The sequence below is a fragment of the Acytostelium subglobosum genome, assembly GCF_000787575.1.
Source record: "Acytostelium subglobosum LB1 DNA, scaffold: scaffold3, whole genome shotgun sequence".
NCBI lineage: Eukaryota > Evosea > Eumycetozoa > Acytosteliales > Acytosteliaceae > Acytostelium > Acytostelium subglobosum.
Window position 1 is genome coordinate 463,758 of NW_012236529.1, and position 20,696 is coordinate 484,453.

Below are 20,696 nucleotides of genomic sequence, written 5' to 3' on the forward strand. Positions count from 1 at the left end.
CGTCATCCTCATCATCACTGGACATATATTTTAATAAATATATTTATTGTCCTTTCTGATTTCCAAATCAAGACATTGTCTGCTGCCGATGATCATTTTCCAAACCACCCACCAGTTTCCTAATCTGGAAATCATTCTGATTATTCAAACACACTAACCTTGTTCATGGTATTACATAATCATAATGACTGTAACTTTATCCTGATCATACTTATAACAATCTAATAATATTTGTTAAGATAATACAATGAAGAAATTCCTCTCAAAGGAAAAGATAAAGATGGATTCCCAAGGTCTCCAGAACCTTCTAAAAGAAAAGACTCCACCGTGTATACTTTGTGATGCACGGGTAGAATCCAAAGATTACATTCAACACCTAGATGGATGTCTAAAGGAACTAGGAGACTTGGTTAAAGGTCTATTGCCACCTCCCCCTTATCAACAGCCACCTCAACAACAACAACAACAACAACAACAACAACAAATACCATTACAACTTCCTGCTCCCAAAGTTGAAGATGTCCTAAAGGAACAAGGACAATCAAATGGGGATATTTCATATCCTGCCCTAGTAGTAGAAGAGAAACCATTGGCAATTCTTCCACCAGATATTAGTATTGGAATCATCGTGAGGAATATGGTCAAGGAATTAATGTTCCCTACATCTGACTCACATCCAATCGGAACCATATTCTATTTGGTATCTCGTCCTTGGTATGATAGATGGTGCATTGAGAGTTCATCGAATGACTCCCTTGTACCAATCAATAATAACTTCCTTTTGGCTCCTGGTACAAAATACTTGTCTTCAACTCTCCTTGATAAATCAAAGAAAGATCCTTACTCTAGTCCATTGCCATTCATACTGGTCACCTCCATGGTTTGGTCGTACCTCTACAGAACTTATGGAAGTGAAACTGTCATCTTTGGTAGACTCACCAATTCCAGGAAACTAAATGATGTGATGACCTGGATTGAAAATGATCTTAGGGTGGCACATCAGATCAATGTTTCCAAAGACACCTTGGTCAGGAAGTACATCCCCCAGTATGTCTGTCCTAGGGAACGAGTATTCAAGGTTAAGCAGAGACTTTGCAAGTTGATGGAAGTTGATCCCGAGAGAGTTAGGATGTGGAAAATGATGGGAGATAAGAAAACTATCTTGTTGGATGTACACAAGACTTGGAGCAATGTAGGACAAAATAAGGAGTGTATGAATGTAAGTGATGCTTTTAATAATACTATCAATCATATAATAACAAACTAATCAGCTTATTATATTAGATTCTTCTTGAGGAAAGGTTACCCAATGGACCATGGCCAACCAATTGAGTTCAATCATCAAGTTTGTTCCATCGCTCTTTCTTAGTTGTCGCTGTGTAGTGTCAATCAATCAAGCTGAGTTAGGTCAATACTAAAAGTGTCTACGGAGAATGTGTTATATACATTTATTGGTTGATGATGTCTGCATCAGGAGGGAGTGCTGCGAGTGTTACATCCAGTAAGCCAGCCAGCCAGCCAGCCAGCCAACCAACCAGCCAGCCGGCTAGCTAACCTAACCTAACCTGTTGGTTGGTCAATCATTTTTAAAAGTCCTTGAATAGTTGGGCGTAGGGATCGACGAATCCAGGCGGTGTGAAGTCGCACATTGGTTCCTCTTCGTACATCTCAAAGTTGGACGAGTCGCCCTGGAACTGTACCTGCGGCACGAACGGTCCTGGCACCGTCCTATTATACAAATTCTCCCAGTTGATACTGGAAAACCACTTGTGATTCTTTACATCTTGTGCACCATCCTGGAATCATTGATTGAGTGGTAAGTAAGCGATTGATTGTTTGATTGACTGATCGATAGAGGTCACATACCTTTAATGCACCAAGTCGGCGTGTTCTATCAGCGGTCAGCAGTCGTTTAATCAAGTCCTTTGCGTCCAGGTCGAAGAAGGTTGGGAAGTTGATCCTGCCCTTGAGTATCTTTTCATATATCTTAAATGTATCGTCGTCATAGAAGGGTGGATATCTGTTTGATTGATGGTCAGTAAGTTGTCGTCTTTTGGTGGGCTCGTGTTGTTACATACCCGGCGAGCATTTCAAATATCAAGATGCCTAGTGCCCACCAATCGACTGCTTTGCCATGTCCAGTCGACTGGATGATCTCGGGCGCCAGATACTCGGGCGTTCCGCAGAGAGTGAATGTTCTATCTATTACACGTTTGGCAAAGCCAAAGTCGGTGATCTTGATGTGGCCCTGGTGGTCTATTAGCAGGTTCTCCGGTTTCAGATCACGGTAGACAATGTTGTGTCTGTGCATGTGCTCCAGAGCGAGCACGATCTCTGCCGCGTAGAACTTGGCCAGGTTGTCGTTGAACTTGCCCGACCTCCTAAGATGCGTGAACACCTCTCCACCTGCCACGTACTCAAACAATAAATATATCTTCTTCTCGTCTTGGAATGATTGATATCTGGATGGGTGGATGGTCAGCGTCATGTGTGAGGGCGATTGATTGAGTGCTCTCACTGCCACACTTACAGGTTGACGATGAACGGATGATTGATCTTGGACARGGATGGTCTTTTCTGATATCAGATGTTCAACTTGCTTCAACTTGACGACGTCGATCTTCCTCAGACACTTCATTGCGTAGTAGTTGCCGTCTTTTAGGTCCTGGACAAGGTAGACCTTGCCGAAAGTGCCAGTGCCAATGACTCTTATCTGCTTGAACTCTGTGAGACGCTCCTTGGGGTTGGCAGGCGGTGGTTTATAGAATGTATTAAACGACTGTTGTTGTTGCTGTTGTAGCTGTTGCTGCTGCTGTTGCTGCTGTTGTTGCTGCTGTTGCTGTTGCTGATGTTGGTGGAATTGATTGGTGGTGGTCGATGGCGGTGTGGTAGTTGTGATCACTGTGACTACATTGTTATTATTATTGTTGTTGTTGATGTTTGTTGTTGTGACATGTTGTTGATCGGACACATGTGACGAGGTCTGTTGCTGTTGGTTCAGTACCTTGTGCATTGGTTGGATCTGTAGTGTGTCCATGGAAGAGATCATTGCGTCACTCTTGCCACCGTCATTCTTGACAAAGTTGCCAATGCTGTTGACATTGTCCGAAGGTATATTGATCTGGCTGGTCGTGCTGATGTCCATTGCATCCTCGTCGGCCTCACTGATATTATCCAGAGATGCCGTCAGACTTGCGTTGGATGACGCCAAAGAATGAAGTTGTTGATGATACATAGTCGTCTGTAAATGTTGTTGTTGTTGTGGATGTTGTTGCATCTTTGAAGTATCTAATATATTTGATGATGTTGATGTTGTTGTTGTTATTGTTGTTGGTTGATGTTGTTGTACAATCTCTCCTCTATCCATATTCATTCTTTAAAGGTGGTTTGTTTTGTTTCTCTCTCTTGCACCTCTGTTCCTAATGCTCTTGCTCTTGCTTCTGTTTCTGTTTCTACTGTTGTTGCTGCTGGTGTTGGTGCTGCGCTTGCTTGGTCTGATCAGTGTGCTGCGAGATCCACCTTTCCCGCACTCTTCTTCTTCTGTCGATCCGTCTTTGATTAGCTGAACAGCCCCCTTTTTAGTGTACGTGTGTTTGTCTGTTGTTTGTTGCTTGTTATATATATGTGATATATTTATATGTACGAATGTAATGTAATGTATGTATGATGATTGAGATATGATAAATAATGAATGAATGAATAAATGAATGAATGAATGAGAGATGAACAAGTAAGTTGTAAAATGAATCAATATGGCCCACACCTTAGGATGCTTGCATCTATGTTCATCCATCCATCCAACCATCCATTCATCCTTCCAACCAACCAATTGACCCGCATTTGAAATAATTTAATTAAGCAATCCCCTCATATGAGGTGTTTCGTTCGGATCGATGTGTTGTTGTTGGTTGCTAGCAACTTGATGTTTATTGCGCGCGTGTGTATGTATGAATGTATGTGTGTGTGTTAATGAATACCAACCACATACACACACAACTTCACTAACCAACCACATTCACTTCATCGTTGATGTTGTGGAGATGGGGGGTGCATTGTGTGTTGCTAGCGTGATGTGAAGGAAGGAAGGTCACTCACCCTTCTTGCCTTCATTCATTCAAACTCCACACTTGATGTTGTTGTTCACACGCGTGGGGTGGAGTGACTGGCGGGATGATGTAATGAACAAGGAGGAGGCTCCTCTTGATATTGTTGGCGGTGTTGGTGTGGGTGGGTGAAGGCTAATTGGAAACGATCAGATCAGTCAGTGTTGTTGCTGATGCTGATGTTGTTCATCACTTAGGTTGGTGGCTGTTGTGATTGATTTCCAATCATCAAGGTCTTTGTGAAGTATTGATAGCTTGTCCTCTGCCATGGAGTTTGCGTCAGGGCCAAGGAACAGATGAAGGGGAGTGTTGTTGTTGTTGTTGTTGGGGTTGGACGAAGTTGATGTTGATGTTGATGATGTAGAGTTTCGTGTTAGGGAGTGAATGACCTCTGCTGCCTTGTTTGGATCGCCCTTTTGCTTGCCCTGGCCTTCAAGACATATCGCCTCTGTCTCTTTGGTCTTGTATTCGTCGATTGGATTGATGGCACATCGGTATGAGCCTGCAAAGAAGTTGGTACGGAATGTGCCAGGATAGACAATGGTGACCTTGACGCCAAAGGGCCCCAACTCCATAGCAAGTGCCTCTGACATGCCGCCCATCGCGTACTTGGCCGCAGCATAAGACACATTGCCTGGGAATGCGCAGTTGAAGCCAATGATAGAAGATATGTTGATGATGTGACCACTGCGCTGCTGTCGAAGGTGTGGCACTGTGTGTCGGAGCACGGAGAACACGGCAAAAAGGTTGACTTCAAAGTGTGTACGTATCTCGGCGTCACTCAACTCCTCGAGGGAGCCAAGCAGACCGTATCCGGCGTTGTTGACAACGACGTCAAGACGGCCAAAGATTCGAAGTGTATGTGCGACCGACTCCTTGATGCTGTCCTCGCTAGTCAAGTCGGTCTGGAGGACCAGCAGACGAGGCCATTGTTCACAAAGTCTTTGAATCTCTGGTGAGTCAGGAGTGCGTGTTGTGCCAGCCACATCATCTCCCATCTCCAAGCACCTTCTTGCAAGGCTTAGGCCTAGGCCTTGTGATATACCAGTGATGAACCAAACCTTTGATGTTGTTTTTTCGCTCATTGTATCTGTATCTGTATATCTATGTGAATGTTGTATCTTTCGGGAATGAGACATAATCATGATGATCATTCACCCACAAGTCGATATCTCATCTTCGTCTTTTTGCAAACTCACTTTGATATCAAAACGATCTTTCACACACAACTAAACAAGCTGTCATCATTTAACATACCTCAGATATTGAATAAGATGGAAAGTGATGATAAGAAGTATATTAAAGAGTTGGAGAACAAACTAATCAAAGTAGTCATCGACCGAGAGAACATCCTTAATGCCTACAAAGAGTTAAAAGATCGAGTATTGGAACTTGATATCCTGTTCCAAAGACACACAGCAAGTCTTATTGATGATATGTAAGTTGGGTAATCTCACTCACTCAATCCTCCACTCACTAGAATGACTCCTCATCAACGATTAGTGATACACAGGACAAGGAGATGAATGATATGTTCATTGGAATGGATGAATTGGAAAAGAAGTATGAGGACATTGCCTATGAGTTGGTGACTACAAGATCAGAGAAGAATGAGATAGAGTCAAACTACAAGGACCTATTATCCGAACATAACCAGTTAAAGAATGAGCATAGTGAGGTAAAGATCAAGGTGTCACGACTACTGTCGAATATCACTAGAGGTGGAGGTGGAGGTGGAGGTGGAGATAGTGTTGCCAAACAACAGCAACAACAACAACAAAAGTGATTCAAAGTACCCATGAACAATAACATACTTGACTTCAAACAATACAAGGACCTGTCTGATTTGATGACTTGTTTGTATTGGAGTGAACAATACTGTAATGGACATTCCCGACAACAATTACCAACAATGAAGTGGCATCATGGTAGTTCATTGCCGTTCATTTGATGTGTATGGTATGGAACTGTCTGTTGTGAGCGATGTTGATGGATTCTGTTTCATCTAGTGGTCTGATTGATTGGTTGTTTATATCTATGATTGTGTGTGAATCAGTGTGTGTGTGTGTGTGATAGTGTTAGTGTTGTTGACTTGGTGTCAAGTCAAAGACGAAAGACGAGTGTTCGTATTGATTGGTGAGGGTGATTGATTATCTGATTGATTGAAGTCACGTCAGTGTGGTGTGTGAATGATCATTTTGTAGATTGTCTACAAATATTAGACAATGGTGTTAGTAAGTGACATGTTACAACTAGAATGTAACAAGATTACATATTATATGTTGGATCAGTCAACTCTGATGGTCCATCGGTCCACTATATAATCACAATCAATCTCATCTTATTCAAACAACAACTACAAGTAATACTACTACTACTACCCAGTAAAACTACTACTACTACTACTACTACTACTACTACTCTCCCATAATGTCTAAACAATTACTTGCAATTGTATTGGTCCTCGCCCTGGTTGGCCTGGCTTACTGTGACCAACAACAACCGACTCAACAACAACAGAATCAACCGAATCCACAGGCTCAACAAGCCGCCGAACAGGCCACCCGCCAGCAGGCCGAACAACAAGCCCAGCAGAACAACCAGCAGCAAGCCGAGCAGACCAGACGCCAGCAGCAGCAGCAGCAGGACATGGAGAGAACTCGCCAGGAGCAGTCCAACCAGCGCGAACAGGAGCTGCGCCAGATCGACTCCAGACTCCAGGAGCTCCGCCAGCAGCGTGACAACATGATGAGCACCGCCCAACAGAGCAACCAGAACCTCGCCCAGGCTGCCAACGACATCTACAACCGTGAGCAGCAGATCGCCAATGACAACGTTCAGACGAGCACCAACAGCTTCCAGCAGCTGGCCAACCTCGAGAACCAGATGAGAGATCTSWGATCTCCAGAAGAAATATGCTCACTGGTCAGACTTCCACCTTCCAGAGCCTCCAGAACTTCCAGACTCCCCAGTTGATGTACCCACAGCAACAGCTCTACCAACAGCGCCACATGATGTACCCACACCAGCACATGTACCCTCAACAACAATTCGTCCAGCCAATGATGATGAACCATCCAATGGGCTACTTCTAAAGTCTCTCTGGCTGTACCAGCTCGTTCATATCGTATCAACCTTGATCCAATAAATTGATCATTTTACCCTTGACCTTGCCCTCGCCCTAACCCTTTTCAAATTTGATGTTGCCTGGGCACTTCACGTAGACATTCAATCAATGAAGTATTGATCATTGTACATGTAATAATTAATATCACAACTGTTAAAGTAGTAGTAGAGCATAGCATAGCATAGAGTCAAACATATATATACAAGGAATGGACTTCAAGGGCAGCTCTGGAATGAAGGGTAGCGGAGGCATCCGTGATAGTTTGGGCATAAGAGACAGTACTGGTATACTTGGAAGCGCTAACAGCTCGCCAAACATGTCATCACAACACATTGGTCTGCTCAACGAAGAGAAGATTACAAGAGTGCTCAATAAGATACCAGACAACTATCACAAGACAGACTTTGCAGCGAGACGTGTCGCACTAGACTACATGCGATCCACCAACAGAAAGGACCTATTGGATCAAGTAGAGAAATGGTTAGACGATCTAAATGAAGTCACTGATGATGTTGTCGATGGTAAGATCATACATGAATGATTGATTGATCAGCAAGCTTACATGCCCATGAACGAACGCAACACATACATAGTATACTTCCAAGGATTCAACAAGTCAATTCATAACTACAGTAGGATACTTCAGTTCATGGGAGACTCACATACCAATGCATTGTCGATGAGCAAGGAGGTCGACGAAGTCACCAAACTCGTACACTTTAACAATACAAACATCGAGAGGATGTGGAGACGTAACCTGGAGTACTACTACATGATACAGATACTTGAGAAGATGTCAGTAGTACTATACTCATTCATCGTGGACTCACGGTCACTCACTGACACCCTCAATCACTCAATCACTCAATCATTCAATCATACATCAACAGGGAGGAGCTAAAGCGTGTACCTGGCTTGCTGGACCAATACCTCAAGGACAATCACTTTGTTCATGCTTCCAACTTGATCGTCAACTCATTACAGTCGTTGAGTGAGAAGGACTTGGTCAATGTTCAAGCATTGTCCGAGCTGCGACACTCACTAAATGAGCGCAAGGAGATGTTTAACGAGTTGATCATTGATCGATTGAGCAATCATGTATACATGCGATCACTCCAGACTGATCAGGACGATGAGGATGAAGACGACTTTGCATCAATCCTCAAGAAGGCCACAAAGAAGCCTTCATCAATGGCGCACAGTGCAAGCAGCAGTAGTGTCAATGGCACCAACAACATCACTGGCAACAATAACAACACAACAAGTCTAAAGACAATCAAGAGTAGCGCGAGCAGGGAGGAGCAGGCTGACAATCAACCACTGCAACTCGAGCTGATATCCAAGGCATCCAACTCATTGGAGGACCTCAGCATCAACCCCGAGACCAATGGCAAGCTCTTCATGAACCTCCTCATCGAGTCACTCAACGTCCTTGGCGAGATCGACTCTGCCGTCGGTCTCATCCTTGGCAAGATCTCCATCGAGATGAAGACAATCATCTCAAGCTGCTCCTCGACCGTCACTCAAACGTATGCGTATACCGTCCGACCGACGTCTGGAACCATTGCTAACCCATAATCAATCAATCAGATATCAATACGAAGGAAAGACAATAGCAAAAGTACCTGGCGAGTCGAATAGCGGAGACTTGAATGAGCAGAGCCTGATGCTGCTCAGCGACACATTCACTCGCAACACTCTGCTGTCCAACAACACATTGAACATACCTCTGGTGGACTTGATGAACGCCATCTTCAAGAAGGTGTTGTCTGTGTTCAAGAACCACATGACTCTGTCAATCATTGTGAACGACTCTATCAAGAAACGCGAAGCCAAGCGACGCAGAGAGCGCGTGACAGACTTTAGTGATGATCGCGATGGTGACCATCTCTCACGCAGCATGGAGGAGTCGTCCGAGGATGGCTCGTTGCATGGCAGTGGCAGACGTGATGTTCCCAATGCCAACGTTGACAGCGGACCCTACAGTCTGTCGCTGGTGTGGGAAATCATGCAGAAGGAGATCAGAGAGATGCTGCGCATCCACCTGCAGGACACATCGTCCCTGTTCCTGCGCTCATCACAGTCCGCCACGGCCACCGCCGACCAGGGCCGCACTACTTCAGTGCGCCTGTTCAGCTTCAGCAACTCAATCGTTACCGACACTTGGAACGGCGCGGCAGGCAGTCCGCCCCTGTCGTCCCAGAATGGTTTGATGAGCACACCACTCAACAACAGCGGAGGAATCAGTCAGAGCGTTGGAATCTTCAAGGCGTCGCAGTACAACGTCACACCAATCTATCCACTAATCACACAGTTCACGGACCACATCGACTCGCTTCTGTCCAACGAGTCACCCGAAGAGCGCAACCTCTACAGCTCGTCGGAGGGACAACAGCACCGCGGACTTCTCCGCCTGTACATCGATGACTTTGTGCATCGCAACTTCCTGGAACACATCAAGTCGGACTACAAGAGGCGTGTGGCCAGTGCCATCGAAGGCACTGATGCATTCAAGCCCTTGGAGAGATCAAGATTCGTCTATCGTCTGCGCGAGACAAAGCCTGTCCTCAATGTATGAACTTGCTCACTCACCACTCGCTCAATCGATCACTTACTAACTCAACCAAATCCAACAGGGTACATTACAGATCTTCCAATTCATTACAGAGTTGTTCTCGGACATTGTGGCAATGAGTCACTATGCTGAGGAGTTTGGCGCAATCATTCAGAACACACTGCTTCAGTACTACCTCAAGTGTTTGTCAAAGTTCAATCATGAGGTGGAACCGACCATCACTGGCGCACTGCTCAACACCGACCTATTCAAGCATCTGCTCAACACATTGGACTCCAAGAAACAGGAGTCGGCAGACTTTAGAGACACAAAGGAGGAGGAGTTTGAGTACAAGCTCGAGGCGGACTTGTTCGCCGTGCCCGACAAGCCAGTGATCAAGAACCAGCTTATACTTGATGTTCAAAAGTTGACAATGATTGCCAACCTCTATCACAGTTTGGAGTGGCTGGCACAGCGAGTCACCAGTCTATTTTCGGTCACATCAGGCGCGGGCACCAGCAACACCACCTCTGTGCCCGAGACACCATCCAAAGGATTGCCAAAGACTGCCGTCAAGCATCAACCACCAAAGAATCTCCTCTCACCTGCACTCACAGAGATTCTAAAGTCGATGGATGTGTCGATCAAGGACATCACGTCAAGGTTCCGCGAGTTGGCCAAGCAATGTCTGATCAGTCTGCGCATCGAGTACAGGATACACTGCTTCTACTTCTTGGAGGGCTTCAAGAAGACGTCCTACATGTGCGACGAGGAGAGGACCGACCCTGACAGCTTCATCGTCGAGCTCAACAAGGATCTCTCGACCAACGAGGAGACAATGTCCAACTATCTGACGAGCGACAAGTGTCATTTCTTATTTGGAGGCATCGCCAAGCTCATCGGCAAACTGCTCATTAGCAAGCTGGTGCACATCAAGCAGATCAACAACAACGGTGTTGCCAAGCTATGCAAGAACGTCTACACACTGCAGCAGAATCTGACCAACATCATTGTCAAGCGAGAGATATTCTTTGATCGCATCAGACAATTCTATCAATCACTGGCCAACGAAGACGAGTTGTTGCACTACCTGTTGGAGAAGATGTCCTTACCCTACTTCTCGGCAGAGGAAGGAAGAATCATCCTAGAGTTCCTCGGTTCCACCAAGAGAGTGAGCTCCAACGTTCTCCAAACACTGGATGCCAAGTATAGGAACATGTTGTAATAAATAATAAATATATATCCAGTGTCATCACTCTATCACTCCATCAATCAATCAATCAATCACATCACTCGATCCTCGCCATTACCCTTTTCAAGCCCAAGCCACCTCGTCCTGATGATAGTGAACTCAACTTGTTTATTGTATATTTACATCTGATCAGATTAGTTATCGGTTTGTTCCAAGTATGTCATCAATCAATCAATCAATCAATGAATGATCATTGTCGACTATGTGTAATAATAAAAATAATTATATATTAATAAATATCCTATAACTATGATGCAATAGGTGTAGGTTGAACAGCATACTTCTGTTGCTGTTCGGAAAAGGCAGCTATTGACTCTTCATCCTCCTCGGATGAGACCTCTTCCTCCTTCTCGGCAAAGGAGGACAGGGAGTTGGATGACAACGACATGAATGGAGACTCGAGGAACTTGGTTGGATCACGGTTGAATGTGATTGGGTTCTCGCCGCCCAGGTCCAGCTCGAGCTGGTCCTGTGCAATGTAGTTGGCCAGCTCTGGGAACACACGCTTGCCATTGATCTTCTTTGAGTGCAGGAACTTTACCTTGGCCAAGGTGACCTCGTTCAAAAATGGAGAGATAACCTTCCACGCCACCCAGAACATGGTGGGTGGGTCAAGGAACAGTGACTGACCCATGCGCTCTGGACAGTGGTCGAGGAGATGGTGCATGCTTTCCAGGTTAGCCTTCATGTCCAAACTCTTTCTTGAAAATCCATGGTAGTCCACGACGAAACAGAACTGCTCCACACCCTTTGACTCGTCCATCTGTCTGAAGCCCGACTCGAGCTGGTACACCAGGTTCCTGAACTTGAGCTCCACTGGCACCTTCTTGAGAGTGTCGTTTCTTGGACGCGCTATGATGATGGGACGACCCTTCAGGTCCTTGCCATTGACGTAGATGGCACCGGTGCGGGCAATCTCGGAGATCTCTGCAAGCTTGATATCCTGTGGTCTGTACTTTTTCCTCCACTCGATGGTGCCGCGCAGCAACTTCTCCGACTTGGCCACCGTGTAGTTTCTGGCGCGCAGGTATCTCAGCAGACACATATCATTGCAGAATGCAACAGACTCTGGATCAGTTATATCTTTCAAATTATTCCTCAGTTCCTTTAAAGCTGCCAATTGTTTATCATCCAAGTTTGCCAAAGGATTGAATGGTGGTTGTTGTATTCCATTCGAAGATGTAATTGATGATGTGGATGATGATGTAATTGATAAAGAAGACATTATTTATATTTTATCTTGTGTGTGAAGTTATTATTATTATGATTATTATTATTAATATTATTAATGTGTTTGTATGACCCTGGTAATTATATAATTATAAATTATTATGAAGTATTACTTATTTAAATAAATATGAATATATATATTAATATTTGTATCTTATACTAATATGGATGGTATGATTAAGTGAATTGAGATAATATGTATCCCTTGTATTGATGTTTGTTTTGGATATTGGGAGAATGGTAGTAGTAAATCGATTCCTTGATAACAAGTACTTGCTCTTGTATTTGTATGAACGATTAAGAAGGTTATAAGATGTAGACTGTTTTTGGAAGAGCACTCCAAAGTGTGTCTTTAAAAGGGCTGGCCCGAACACATGAGACTCCATTGGTCACTCACACGCAATACCCTTGAAGACCCTGAAGAACACAGCACTTGTCCATGAGACTCCAGAGTCTCCCTCCTTCCACACACAACCCAGCAAGCCCCCACACATGAATGACTCCTTGTTTCGTTGCGCAAGTGCTCTCGAGAGGGGGGTTGTTTTGAGTTTTTGCTGGCGCTCATACGCACCAGCATGGTGCAACGATGGTGTGGACCCGGGTTAGCACACTTCATGAGTGAACCCCATCTGGAACGATGGAAGCGGCGTTGCAGGTTCTATCCTGGGACGCTCCATGATCGAATGATGATGAGTAGTCTAGTCCTACTTGATTAAGGAAGACTACTAGTACTTGAGCGGAGAACTCCACCATGACATCATGTAGTGATCCAGTGCGTTGATTGATAGAGGGCAGGCAGGTCCAGAGGCACTACTACTCCGCATTATGGGGCAGTGGGTTATCACTGATGTATTCTTTGTGATGGAGGCATGGCGCGAGCACCTTGTCATGCTAGTGATTACTAAATTTCTGTCCATGAGTTAATCTAGATAGTTAGAGTTGTTTTTTTGTTTAGATAATGGAGTTGGAGTAGAGTAGAGTACTTTACTTACCTTACACGTACAAGTGATGAATACTTTCGAAGCGACATTGATGATTGTTAGCGTATTGATTGTAATTAATTGTATGGGATATTTACTTGGTGGATATATTAGGAAGGTGTGTGATGATTGATGGATAATTTATTTGTTGATAATAAATGGACCATACACACATACATGATGGTAGTGATTGTGGTGATGGTGGTGATGGCTTGTCAATGAATGATACAACAACTTTACATTCCCTCGTAGACTGGCTGGATGAAAGTCCACTCGGCAAACTCTCCCTCCTTGAACCAGAGCTTGATCTCGTCCTGAGCAGAGTCTGGACCATCAGAGCCGTGGATGATGTTGCGGCCAACCTCAATGCAGAGGTCACCACGGATGGAGCCTGGCAGAGACTGGGCTGGGTCAGTGGCACCGACCAATGAACGGCCTCCCTTGATGACGCCCTTTCCCTCCCAGACCATGGCGACGACGGCACCCGACGAGAAGTACTTGACGAGACCGTTGAAGAATGGCTTGGAGCTCAGATCGGCGTAGTGAGCCTCGGCTTGCTCCTTGGTTGGGTGGATCATCTTGATGGCAACCAGCTTGTAGCCCTTGCGCTCGAAGCGGCCAATGATCTCTCCGACCAGCTGACGGGCAGTTCCGTCGGGCTTGATGGCGATGAAGGTTCTCTCGTTCTTGGTGCCTGGGACACCGGTGAATGGGACCTTGTCGGCACAGGTGGCGACACCGTAGGCGGCGGCGGCAGTCAAGGCGACGGCACCTCCGGCAACCTTGAGGTAGCTAAAGTTTGAGCCGGTGGCAGTCTGCTGGGTGAACTGCTTTGAAGTGTTGGCAAAGGTTCTGGCGAAAGCAGCGCCAGCGAATCTTGGCATAACTTTAGAGAAACGGGAGAACATGTTTAAGAAGGTAATATATTGTTTATATGTATTGTTGGTAGAACAAAGAAGAAGAATACTGGGTGTGATCATCAAACATGAGTGTGTGGGAGGGGTAGTGAGCGTGTGCTCGTTCTGATCCCAATCAAATTAAATCCATCACTTTGAACTTCAAACTCGAAGAATGATCGTTTTTGGGGCATAAGTGATTGATCAATCACTTTACAACTGTGTACAAGTACAACAACCTATTTTAATTATATGTTATTGTTGATCAATTAATTACAAATAGAAGAATAGGTAGGAAGGGGATAGGAAGTCGCGACGCCTTAGTAGTATGTTCCAAGTTGCATTCCAACTGCCAAATGTGAACCAGTTGGAACATGATGACACCACCACTCGCAGAACTCTCTTTCGTCGATCGATCCAGAGTAGTTCCTATCGATTTGGTAGAACAGATTCCTGGCCAATCCCTTGGTGAAGTAGTAGCCCAGATACTTCAAACACTATATGATTGCCAAAGTGATGATGCAATATGTTAGACATTGATTGGTTGAATGGTGTGAATAATATGATTGATTACATACTCTCTTAAACTCCTTCTTACTCAGTGTACCACTGTAGTTGGTGTCAAAGTACCTAAAGGCAGCGCTGGCTTGCATGTATCTCTCGACGAGATGGGCCGGCAGACCGATTGGGACAATGACGGCACCTCCACGAATGTATCCAGTGGAGTAGCTGTATTGAGGACGTCCAACCATCATCGTGGGTGCAACGCCAACTGCGTAGCTTGCGGTTTGGTAGCCAGCGTAGCCGTAGGCAGCGGTGGCGGATGGTGGGTAGACCACCGGCTGTGGAGGATAGGCAACGGGTTGTGGTGGGTAGGCCATTTGTTGTTGCATTCCCATTCCCATGCCCATTGATTGGTAGGTGGCCGATCCTGGAGCATATATAGCTTGGATTGGCTGGCCAGTAGGATGGGCTCCTGGCAACACACTTGGTAGTTGACCAGAGGGCAATCCTGGATATCCAGCTGGTGGCTTGGCTACAGCCATCATCGCACCGCCACCAACCATCTGTTGTTGTTGCTGCATACCTTGTGGTGGGTACGCACCTCCTTGTGGTGGATAGGCACCTCCCTGTGGTGGATATTGGCCACCTTGTTGGGGAGCACCTGGTGGGTATTGGCCACCTTGTTGTGGAGCACCTGGTGGATATTGGCCAGCGGGTGGTTTGCCCATCATCTGTTGTCCTGGAGGTGGATAGCCGCCTGGAGGTCCGGCGTTAGGTGGGTAGCCACCTGGAGGTCCACCATTGGGTGGGTAACCAGTTGGAGGTACGCCGGGTGGATATTGGCCGGGTGGCTTGGCCATCTGTTGTCCTGGAGGTGGGTAGCCGCCTGGAGGTGGTGAGTTGACGGATCCAGGTGGGTAGCCTGGAGGATATGCGCCGCCAGGAGGTTTAGCCATCTGTTGTCCTGGAGGTGGGTAGCCGCCTGGAGGTGGCGAGTTGACAGCACCCTGGGGTGGGTATTGTCCACCACCTGGTTGTCCTTGTTGTTGCTGAGGTGGATATTGGTATGAGCCTGGCTGTGGGGAGTTTACTTGCACCACTGATTGAGGTGGTGGAGGAGTTTGCTGGACTGCAGTAGATTGTTGAGGAGGCATTTGTTGTTGTTGTGTGCCAGTAGTTGCATGGCCAGTGTGAATAGGAGGAGGAGTTGGCTGGGCACCTGCCGTTGGCAGCACCTTTACAGGCATCTGAGAGAATGCATCTGCAGCAGTTCCAGATGGAGGTGGCTGTGAAGGATTCTGCATCGTATATATAAATATTATTATTACTAATTAAATATTTAATTAATAATATTATTATGTGTATGATTGAGTGATGATTGAGTGAGTGATGAGTGTGAAAGATTGATTGATTGATTGATGTTATTTGACGACAACCTTAATATTCAAAGGAGGAATAAATAAGTATGTAAGTATGTAAGTATAAGGTTATGTGTGTAAGTATTGTTATTGAGAGTAGGAGTGATAATTAATACTTTATGTATTGTCGCTGATATATATATAAGAGGCAACGAGGTGTTATGATCCCTGCAGTGTCAAGACCTCTCAGTCTGCCTCCCTCACACATTCACACATTCATTCCATTCCCACTTTCACACATTTATTATTACACAAACACACAACATCACCATTAAAATTAATTGAAAAACAATGTTGATGATAGGTGACCTCTGTGTGTGAACAAGCACCATTTTGAGATAAACTGCCACGAACACGAACAATCATTCAATCAAACACGATCAATCTATGACATCGTTGTAATATATATTGATTCGTCACTAAGTGTCGACAAGTTATTAATAGATAGAGGTGCGGCACCATTAAAGGAAGGAATGAAGAATTACCAACTTCAAGGCCAGGCCCAAGAAATACAAATATTATTAGTTGACAGACCAACACTCAACAACTAATGGCACAAAGTCATTACGATGTGATAGGGTAGTGTTGTTGAATGTCTCACAGGTTCCACTAAATCCATGATCAAAGTCGGCATCCATCCAAAGTCCAAACATCGACCCGCCTCCAACAGCCAGATATTCGTGGCTGGTCTGGAGGAACATATCATTCTCCTTGGTCCATTTGAACACTTGTAGTTCAGGCAGCAGTGTAAACATGAACGTTTCGCCACCGCCATAATATGATGATCTTGGTCTGATAGTATCCGAGCAGTATACACCAAACACATGTCCACCGTCATCCTTGACCAACAACAGACACTGCTCGACATGCTCCATCAATCGATAGAATGTTCCAAAAGATACACCATCATTGATTGAGTTGTACTCAAGTTTGATGTCCGCTCGCTGTCTAGTCGCTGGGAGGAAGTGTCGCAGCTAGATGATGTCGTGTCATGGTCAGTTGAGCGATACTAAATCAAAGGACATAACATAACATACCTTCTTAAACAACTCAGAAGTGAGTAATATGTCCTCGACAATACCATTTCCATTTGCGATGAGTTTGGGAGAGTAGCTGTCCTGTGGGTCCATGTCCAGAGGCGAGAGCAGCAACATCTTGTCAACTTCTGCAGAAGTGGATGACGAAGAAGAAGATGAGGATAGCATCAGAGTGTTTGGAGTTACTAGCACTGGCTGAAGATTAGGAGATGTCTTGTAGGGAGAGGCATTCTTACACTCACTTGTAAGGTTCTTCAAGAAGTGGAAGCAGTCGTCTACTCTGCTCCCATCCACACCTCTAAAGAATAGTGTCTGTATATGTTTGTCCTGGTAGACCAACACATATATACAAGGGAATGTCTCGACCTGCTTCACCTCGGTGGCATTGACAGTCATTTTTGCCTTGGCATCCTCAATCTCATTCAATCTTGCAATCTCCGATTGAATGAATCGTTCATGTTCCTCATCGACAACAGAGTTCTTCATCTTCTTGTGGATCGCCTGCTTCTCCCTCTGCCAGTCCTTGGACAAATGTTCCAGCCACTGCCACCTACTCGAAAACAACTTGCATGATATGATATCACCATAGTCTGTGTATATCTGAATTGTAGGCAATCTCTCATGTGATTGGAATATCAACTGGTATGGCGTCAATGTCAACTGTCCCTGGACCCTCTTGTTCTTTGTGAAGCACATCAACTCCTCGCGAAGAACCTGGTCCTTTGGTATTTGTTGGAACCTTGATGCATGGTTCCATGATCGTTTATCCAAAGATGGTGGACTCCTCTCACACTTTGATGTAGTTGAGGCAATGGTAGGTTGGGCAAGCATCACTGGTGTGATACTTATTGATGGTGTTGTAGGAGTTGATTGTGTGATCCCATCAGGTGAATCAAGACTCTGTGATAAGGATAACCTCTTCCTCTTTTTGACCCATAGTATTGTACCAGGTATCAACTTGTCTGATGACAACCTGTTGTATTGTTTCAATAGATGTCTTTGCATTGAGAACTGAAGTGCAATGCCTGCCAATGTATCCGTTGATTTGACCTGATACATTTCCAATAGTATAGGTTGATCAGTGTGCACCGCAGCTGGAGGTAATGGAACAAATGATCCTGGAACTGGATTATTACAAATAATTAATAATCTGACCAACCAAAGTGATTTGATTAACCTACATATATTGTCCATTGACACTCTTAGTGACTCCATCGGCTTCATGTTATACTCTTCAATCATATTTTAGTCTGGAAGTATAATTAATCAATCAAACTATTATATGTACAAATCATCCAACTTAATGAATGAGAAACAATGTAGAGTACGTACATCATATTTAACTTGTGCATGCCATTGCATGGGAGAATCCTGTGATAAAGTGCCAAGATCAATAAAGTGTTGCCAACATTGGCAACATTCACCCTATGTTTCAGAAGAGGTAAACATAAGTTGATTGATTGATTGATTGATGTAGAGGCTTGGGAGTGTGAGTTTGGCGCATCACGTGGTCTGGAAGGATAGCACGCTCACACTTCCTTGATGGGGTTGCTCCGAGTTAGCCTCAGCCACTCAAACACTCACACTCACCCCCAATCAATCAATCAATCAATTAATCATCGTTGTCATCTTGTTACTGTGAACCAAACAGTTATAAATGTATTATATTATTAAGTTTATATATATGTCACATGATTATTAGGCCATCTCTTGGCCCATTGATTTCTGAGCTCGTGCCTTTGAATTGAACCTCTTGGTACCAAGTACAGCAGTGATTCCAACACCAATCATGAGAATGGCGAATAGACCAGTTGGGCTGATAAGTAGTACAAGTGCATTGCTATATGGGTGAGGGCAAGGGCAAGTTAGTAACTGTGATCAATCAATCAATCAAATAATACATATATACTTACACTTCATCAACACAGATTACTTCCTGGACATCTTGGACGAATGGCCACAAGTTGGAACATTTGATCAGTGGTGTGATCTGGTGATCCCAGATCTCTTGGAATGCCTCCAATGCAGTCAGACCATCTTCGGCCACTTGTGAGACGTTCTTGAGCACAGGGTTCACACAACCAGCGGCACACTCGCTAACGTTGCTCAGATGGCGAACGTTACATGAGATCAGTTGGGAACCACTTGGGCAATTGCCGTCCCAGTTGGGCACGTTCATGGGACAATTTGCCACGCCGGCCGCATAACAACCGAGTTGGAAGTCGTAGATGGGCGCCGCAAGGTAGAGCTGAGTCGTGCCGTTGCCACATGGGGGGATGCCAGTGCAATCGTACACCTTGGTGCTGACAGGGGCCTGATTGTAATCGTTGTTGGGGTAGAGTGGGAATGGTGGCATGTTGCACGCTCTGTCGACACCGTCTCCACAGGCCTCGTTGTAGGACGAGTTGATCAGATTGAGTCCCAGCTCCTCCAGGTTCTGGAACACAGAGATTGTGTTGCTCTCGTTCTGGCAGCCCTTGTAGAGCTGGTAGGCGATTGGATTGGTCTCATTCGATATTCCAGTTCCTGACGAGTTGAATGTTGTACAAGTGTCCGAGAGCAACGAATTGATTGGATAATGAACAGAGAACACGATCCATGTGAATGGTAATACGATCACCAAGGTCAATGCAGCGCTATATGTTTGATTGATTGTGTGTGTGGGAGGGAGGTGATTGGGTGAGTGAGTGATCGGAATGGTTCCACTTTGGGGCACACATACATTAAACAGATAATTGGAATACTTAATATTCCAGAGAGTGCAACAGCAACACAGATGACGAGTCCAGTGATGAGTCCAGCAAGGATGATGTCACGTCTCCAAGAGTTGAACTTTCTGGTGTAGTTGTTGATGGTCTCGGCATCGTGTTGGATCTTGAGACCTTGGTCTGTGATCTTGTTCAACTCATTGATCACATAGATTCTGTTGTCGGTGTACTGATCCAATCTGGTGAATTGGGTCGTGTTGAGCTCCAACGTGATGTTTTGAATGGAGGTGAGCGTGCTGTTGGCCTTGTCCAGCACGATGTTGCCCAGGTTGTTGACGCCCTCGGTGGTGCGCGCATTTCCAGTCATGGCCGTGATGAACAGTGGCACAGAGGCCACGGCAAAGAGTATGACAACGATGCGCAGTGCCCATACCTGGCACGAGGTGTAGCCCTCGCCAATCTCGGGGTCGTACTTGGGGCCAGGACAGAGGAGACCGTGAGTGGGCGAGCAGCCGCCAAAGAAGAAGGACCTGCCCATCCAGAAGAGGATGGCGAATGCCAGGCAGACCAGTGCGATTATCAGGGTGATGCCTCCGAGCAGCACGACAGCCTCGCCGTACTTGGCCCAGTCACAGTCGTCGATTGGCGAGCCACCGCAGAAGCCTGGCGGGTACTTTGTCAGCACTCTATTGGTTGTGAAGTAGGTGTAACGTGTGATATTATAATAGTCTCGCAACACCTTGACTGTCTCGTCCTCCGATGTGGCCTTTGTCGTGTGATGCACCATAACAGTGAGCACAAGCAACAATAATGGCAATGCTATTGATCTCATTTTTTTGAGTAATGTAATATTTATATTTGTAGTTTGTAGTTGTATTATGTACAGA

General features: G+C 45.3%; 11 protein-coding genes across 11 annotated transcripts; 2 read left to right on the forward strand and 9 right to left on the reverse strand.

The window, feature by feature from the left end:
- Nucleotides 1-1,586: 1,586 nt before the first annotated feature.
- SAMD00019534_016590 (hypothetical protein) lies at nucleotides 1,587-2,488 on the reverse strand (the record flags this gene model as incomplete). Its single annotated transcript, XM_012902250.1, has 3 exons — nucleotides 1,587-1,796; nucleotides 1,867-2,020; nucleotides 2,079-2,488. 3 exons carry the CDS (start codon nucleotides 2,486-2,488, stop codon nucleotides 1,587-1,589), a joined length of 774 nt encoding a protein of 257 aa, XP_012757704.1.
- A 410-nt stretch (nucleotides 2,489-2,898) lies between these two features.
- On the reverse strand, nucleotides 2,899-3,277 carry SAMD00019534_016600 (hypothetical protein; the record flags this gene model as incomplete). The annotated part of the gene is made up of 2 exons (XM_012902251.1): nucleotides 2,899-2,907; nucleotides 3,005-3,277. The coding sequence occupies 2 exons, from the start codon at nucleotides 3,275-3,277 to the stop codon at nucleotides 2,899-2,901; spliced, it is 282 nt and encodes a 93-aa protein (XP_012757705.1).
- A 990-nt stretch (nucleotides 3,278-4,267) lies between these two features.
- On the reverse strand, nucleotides 4,268-5,194 carry SAMD00019534_016610 (hypothetical protein; the record flags this gene model as incomplete). Its single annotated transcript, XM_012902252.1, has 1 exon — nucleotides 4,268-5,194. A coding segment is annotated over one exon (927 nt), but the record flags the coding sequence as incomplete, so codon positions are not given.
- Nucleotides 5,195-5,377: 183 nt separating this feature from the next.
- SAMD00019534_016620 (hypothetical protein) lies at nucleotides 5,378-5,889 on the forward strand (the record flags this gene model as incomplete). The annotated part of the gene is made up of 2 exons (XM_012902253.1): nucleotides 5,378-5,541; nucleotides 5,607-5,889. 2 exons carry the CDS (start codon nucleotides 5,378-5,380, stop codon nucleotides 5,887-5,889), a joined length of 447 nt encoding a protein of 148 aa, XP_012757707.1.
- A 656-nt stretch (nucleotides 5,890-6,545) lies between these two features.
- Nucleotides 6,546-7,180, reverse strand: SAMD00019534_016630 (hypothetical protein; the record flags this gene model as incomplete). The annotated part of the gene is made up of 2 exons (XM_012902254.1): nucleotides 6,546-6,998; nucleotides 7,085-7,180. 2 exons carry the CDS (start codon nucleotides 7,178-7,180, stop codon nucleotides 6,546-6,548), a joined length of 549 nt encoding a protein of 182 aa, XP_012757708.1.
- Nucleotides 7,181-7,405: 225 nt separating this feature from the next.
- SAMD00019534_016640 (hypothetical protein) lies at nucleotides 7,406-11,003 on the forward strand (the record flags this gene model as incomplete). The annotated part of the gene is made up of 5 exons (XM_012902255.1): nucleotides 7,406-7,751; nucleotides 7,824-8,025; nucleotides 8,121-8,759; nucleotides 8,821-9,802; nucleotides 9,867-11,003. Coding segments are annotated over 5 exons (3,306 nt in total), but the record flags the coding sequence as incomplete, so codon positions are not given.
- A 280-nt stretch (nucleotides 11,004-11,283) lies between these two features.
- SAMD00019534_016650 (hypothetical protein) lies at nucleotides 11,284-12,261 on the reverse strand (the record flags this gene model as incomplete). The annotated part of the gene is made up of 1 exon (XM_012902256.1): nucleotides 11,284-12,261. The coding sequence occupies one exon, from the start codon at nucleotides 12,259-12,261 to the stop codon at nucleotides 11,284-11,286; it is 978 nt and encodes a 325-aa protein (XP_012757710.1).
- A 1,221-nt stretch (nucleotides 12,262-13,482) lies between these two features.
- On the reverse strand, nucleotides 13,483-14,154 carry SAMD00019534_016660 (hypothetical protein; the record flags this gene model as incomplete). Its single annotated transcript, XM_012902257.1, has 1 exon — nucleotides 13,483-14,154. One exon carries the CDS (start codon nucleotides 14,152-14,154, stop codon nucleotides 13,483-13,485), a length of 672 nt encoding a protein of 223 aa, XP_012757711.1.
- Nucleotides 14,155-14,462: 308 nt separating this feature from the next.
- SAMD00019534_016670 (hypothetical protein) lies at nucleotides 14,463-15,950 on the reverse strand (the record flags this gene model as incomplete). Its single annotated transcript, XM_012902258.1, has 2 exons — nucleotides 14,463-14,639; nucleotides 14,721-15,950. The coding sequence occupies 2 exons, from the start codon at nucleotides 15,948-15,950 to the stop codon at nucleotides 14,463-14,465; spliced, it is 1,407 nt and encodes a 468-aa protein (XP_012757712.1).
- Nucleotides 15,951-16,585: 635 nt separating this feature from the next.
- Nucleotides 16,586-18,160, reverse strand: SAMD00019534_016680 (hypothetical protein; the record flags this gene model as incomplete). Its single annotated transcript, XM_012902259.1, has 2 exons — nucleotides 16,586-17,038; nucleotides 17,102-18,160. The coding sequence occupies 2 exons, from the start codon at nucleotides 18,158-18,160 to the stop codon at nucleotides 16,586-16,588; spliced, it is 1,512 nt and encodes a 503-aa protein (XP_012757713.1).
- A 639-nt stretch (nucleotides 18,161-18,799) lies between these two features.
- Nucleotides 18,800-20,641, reverse strand: SAMD00019534_016690 (hypothetical protein; the record flags this gene model as incomplete). The annotated part of the gene is made up of 3 exons (XM_012902260.1): nucleotides 18,800-18,941; nucleotides 19,015-19,737; nucleotides 19,824-20,641. The coding sequence occupies 3 exons, from the start codon at nucleotides 20,639-20,641 to the stop codon at nucleotides 18,800-18,802; spliced, it is 1,683 nt and encodes a 560-aa protein (XP_012757714.1).
- Nucleotides 20,642-20,696: the final 55 nt, after the last annotated feature.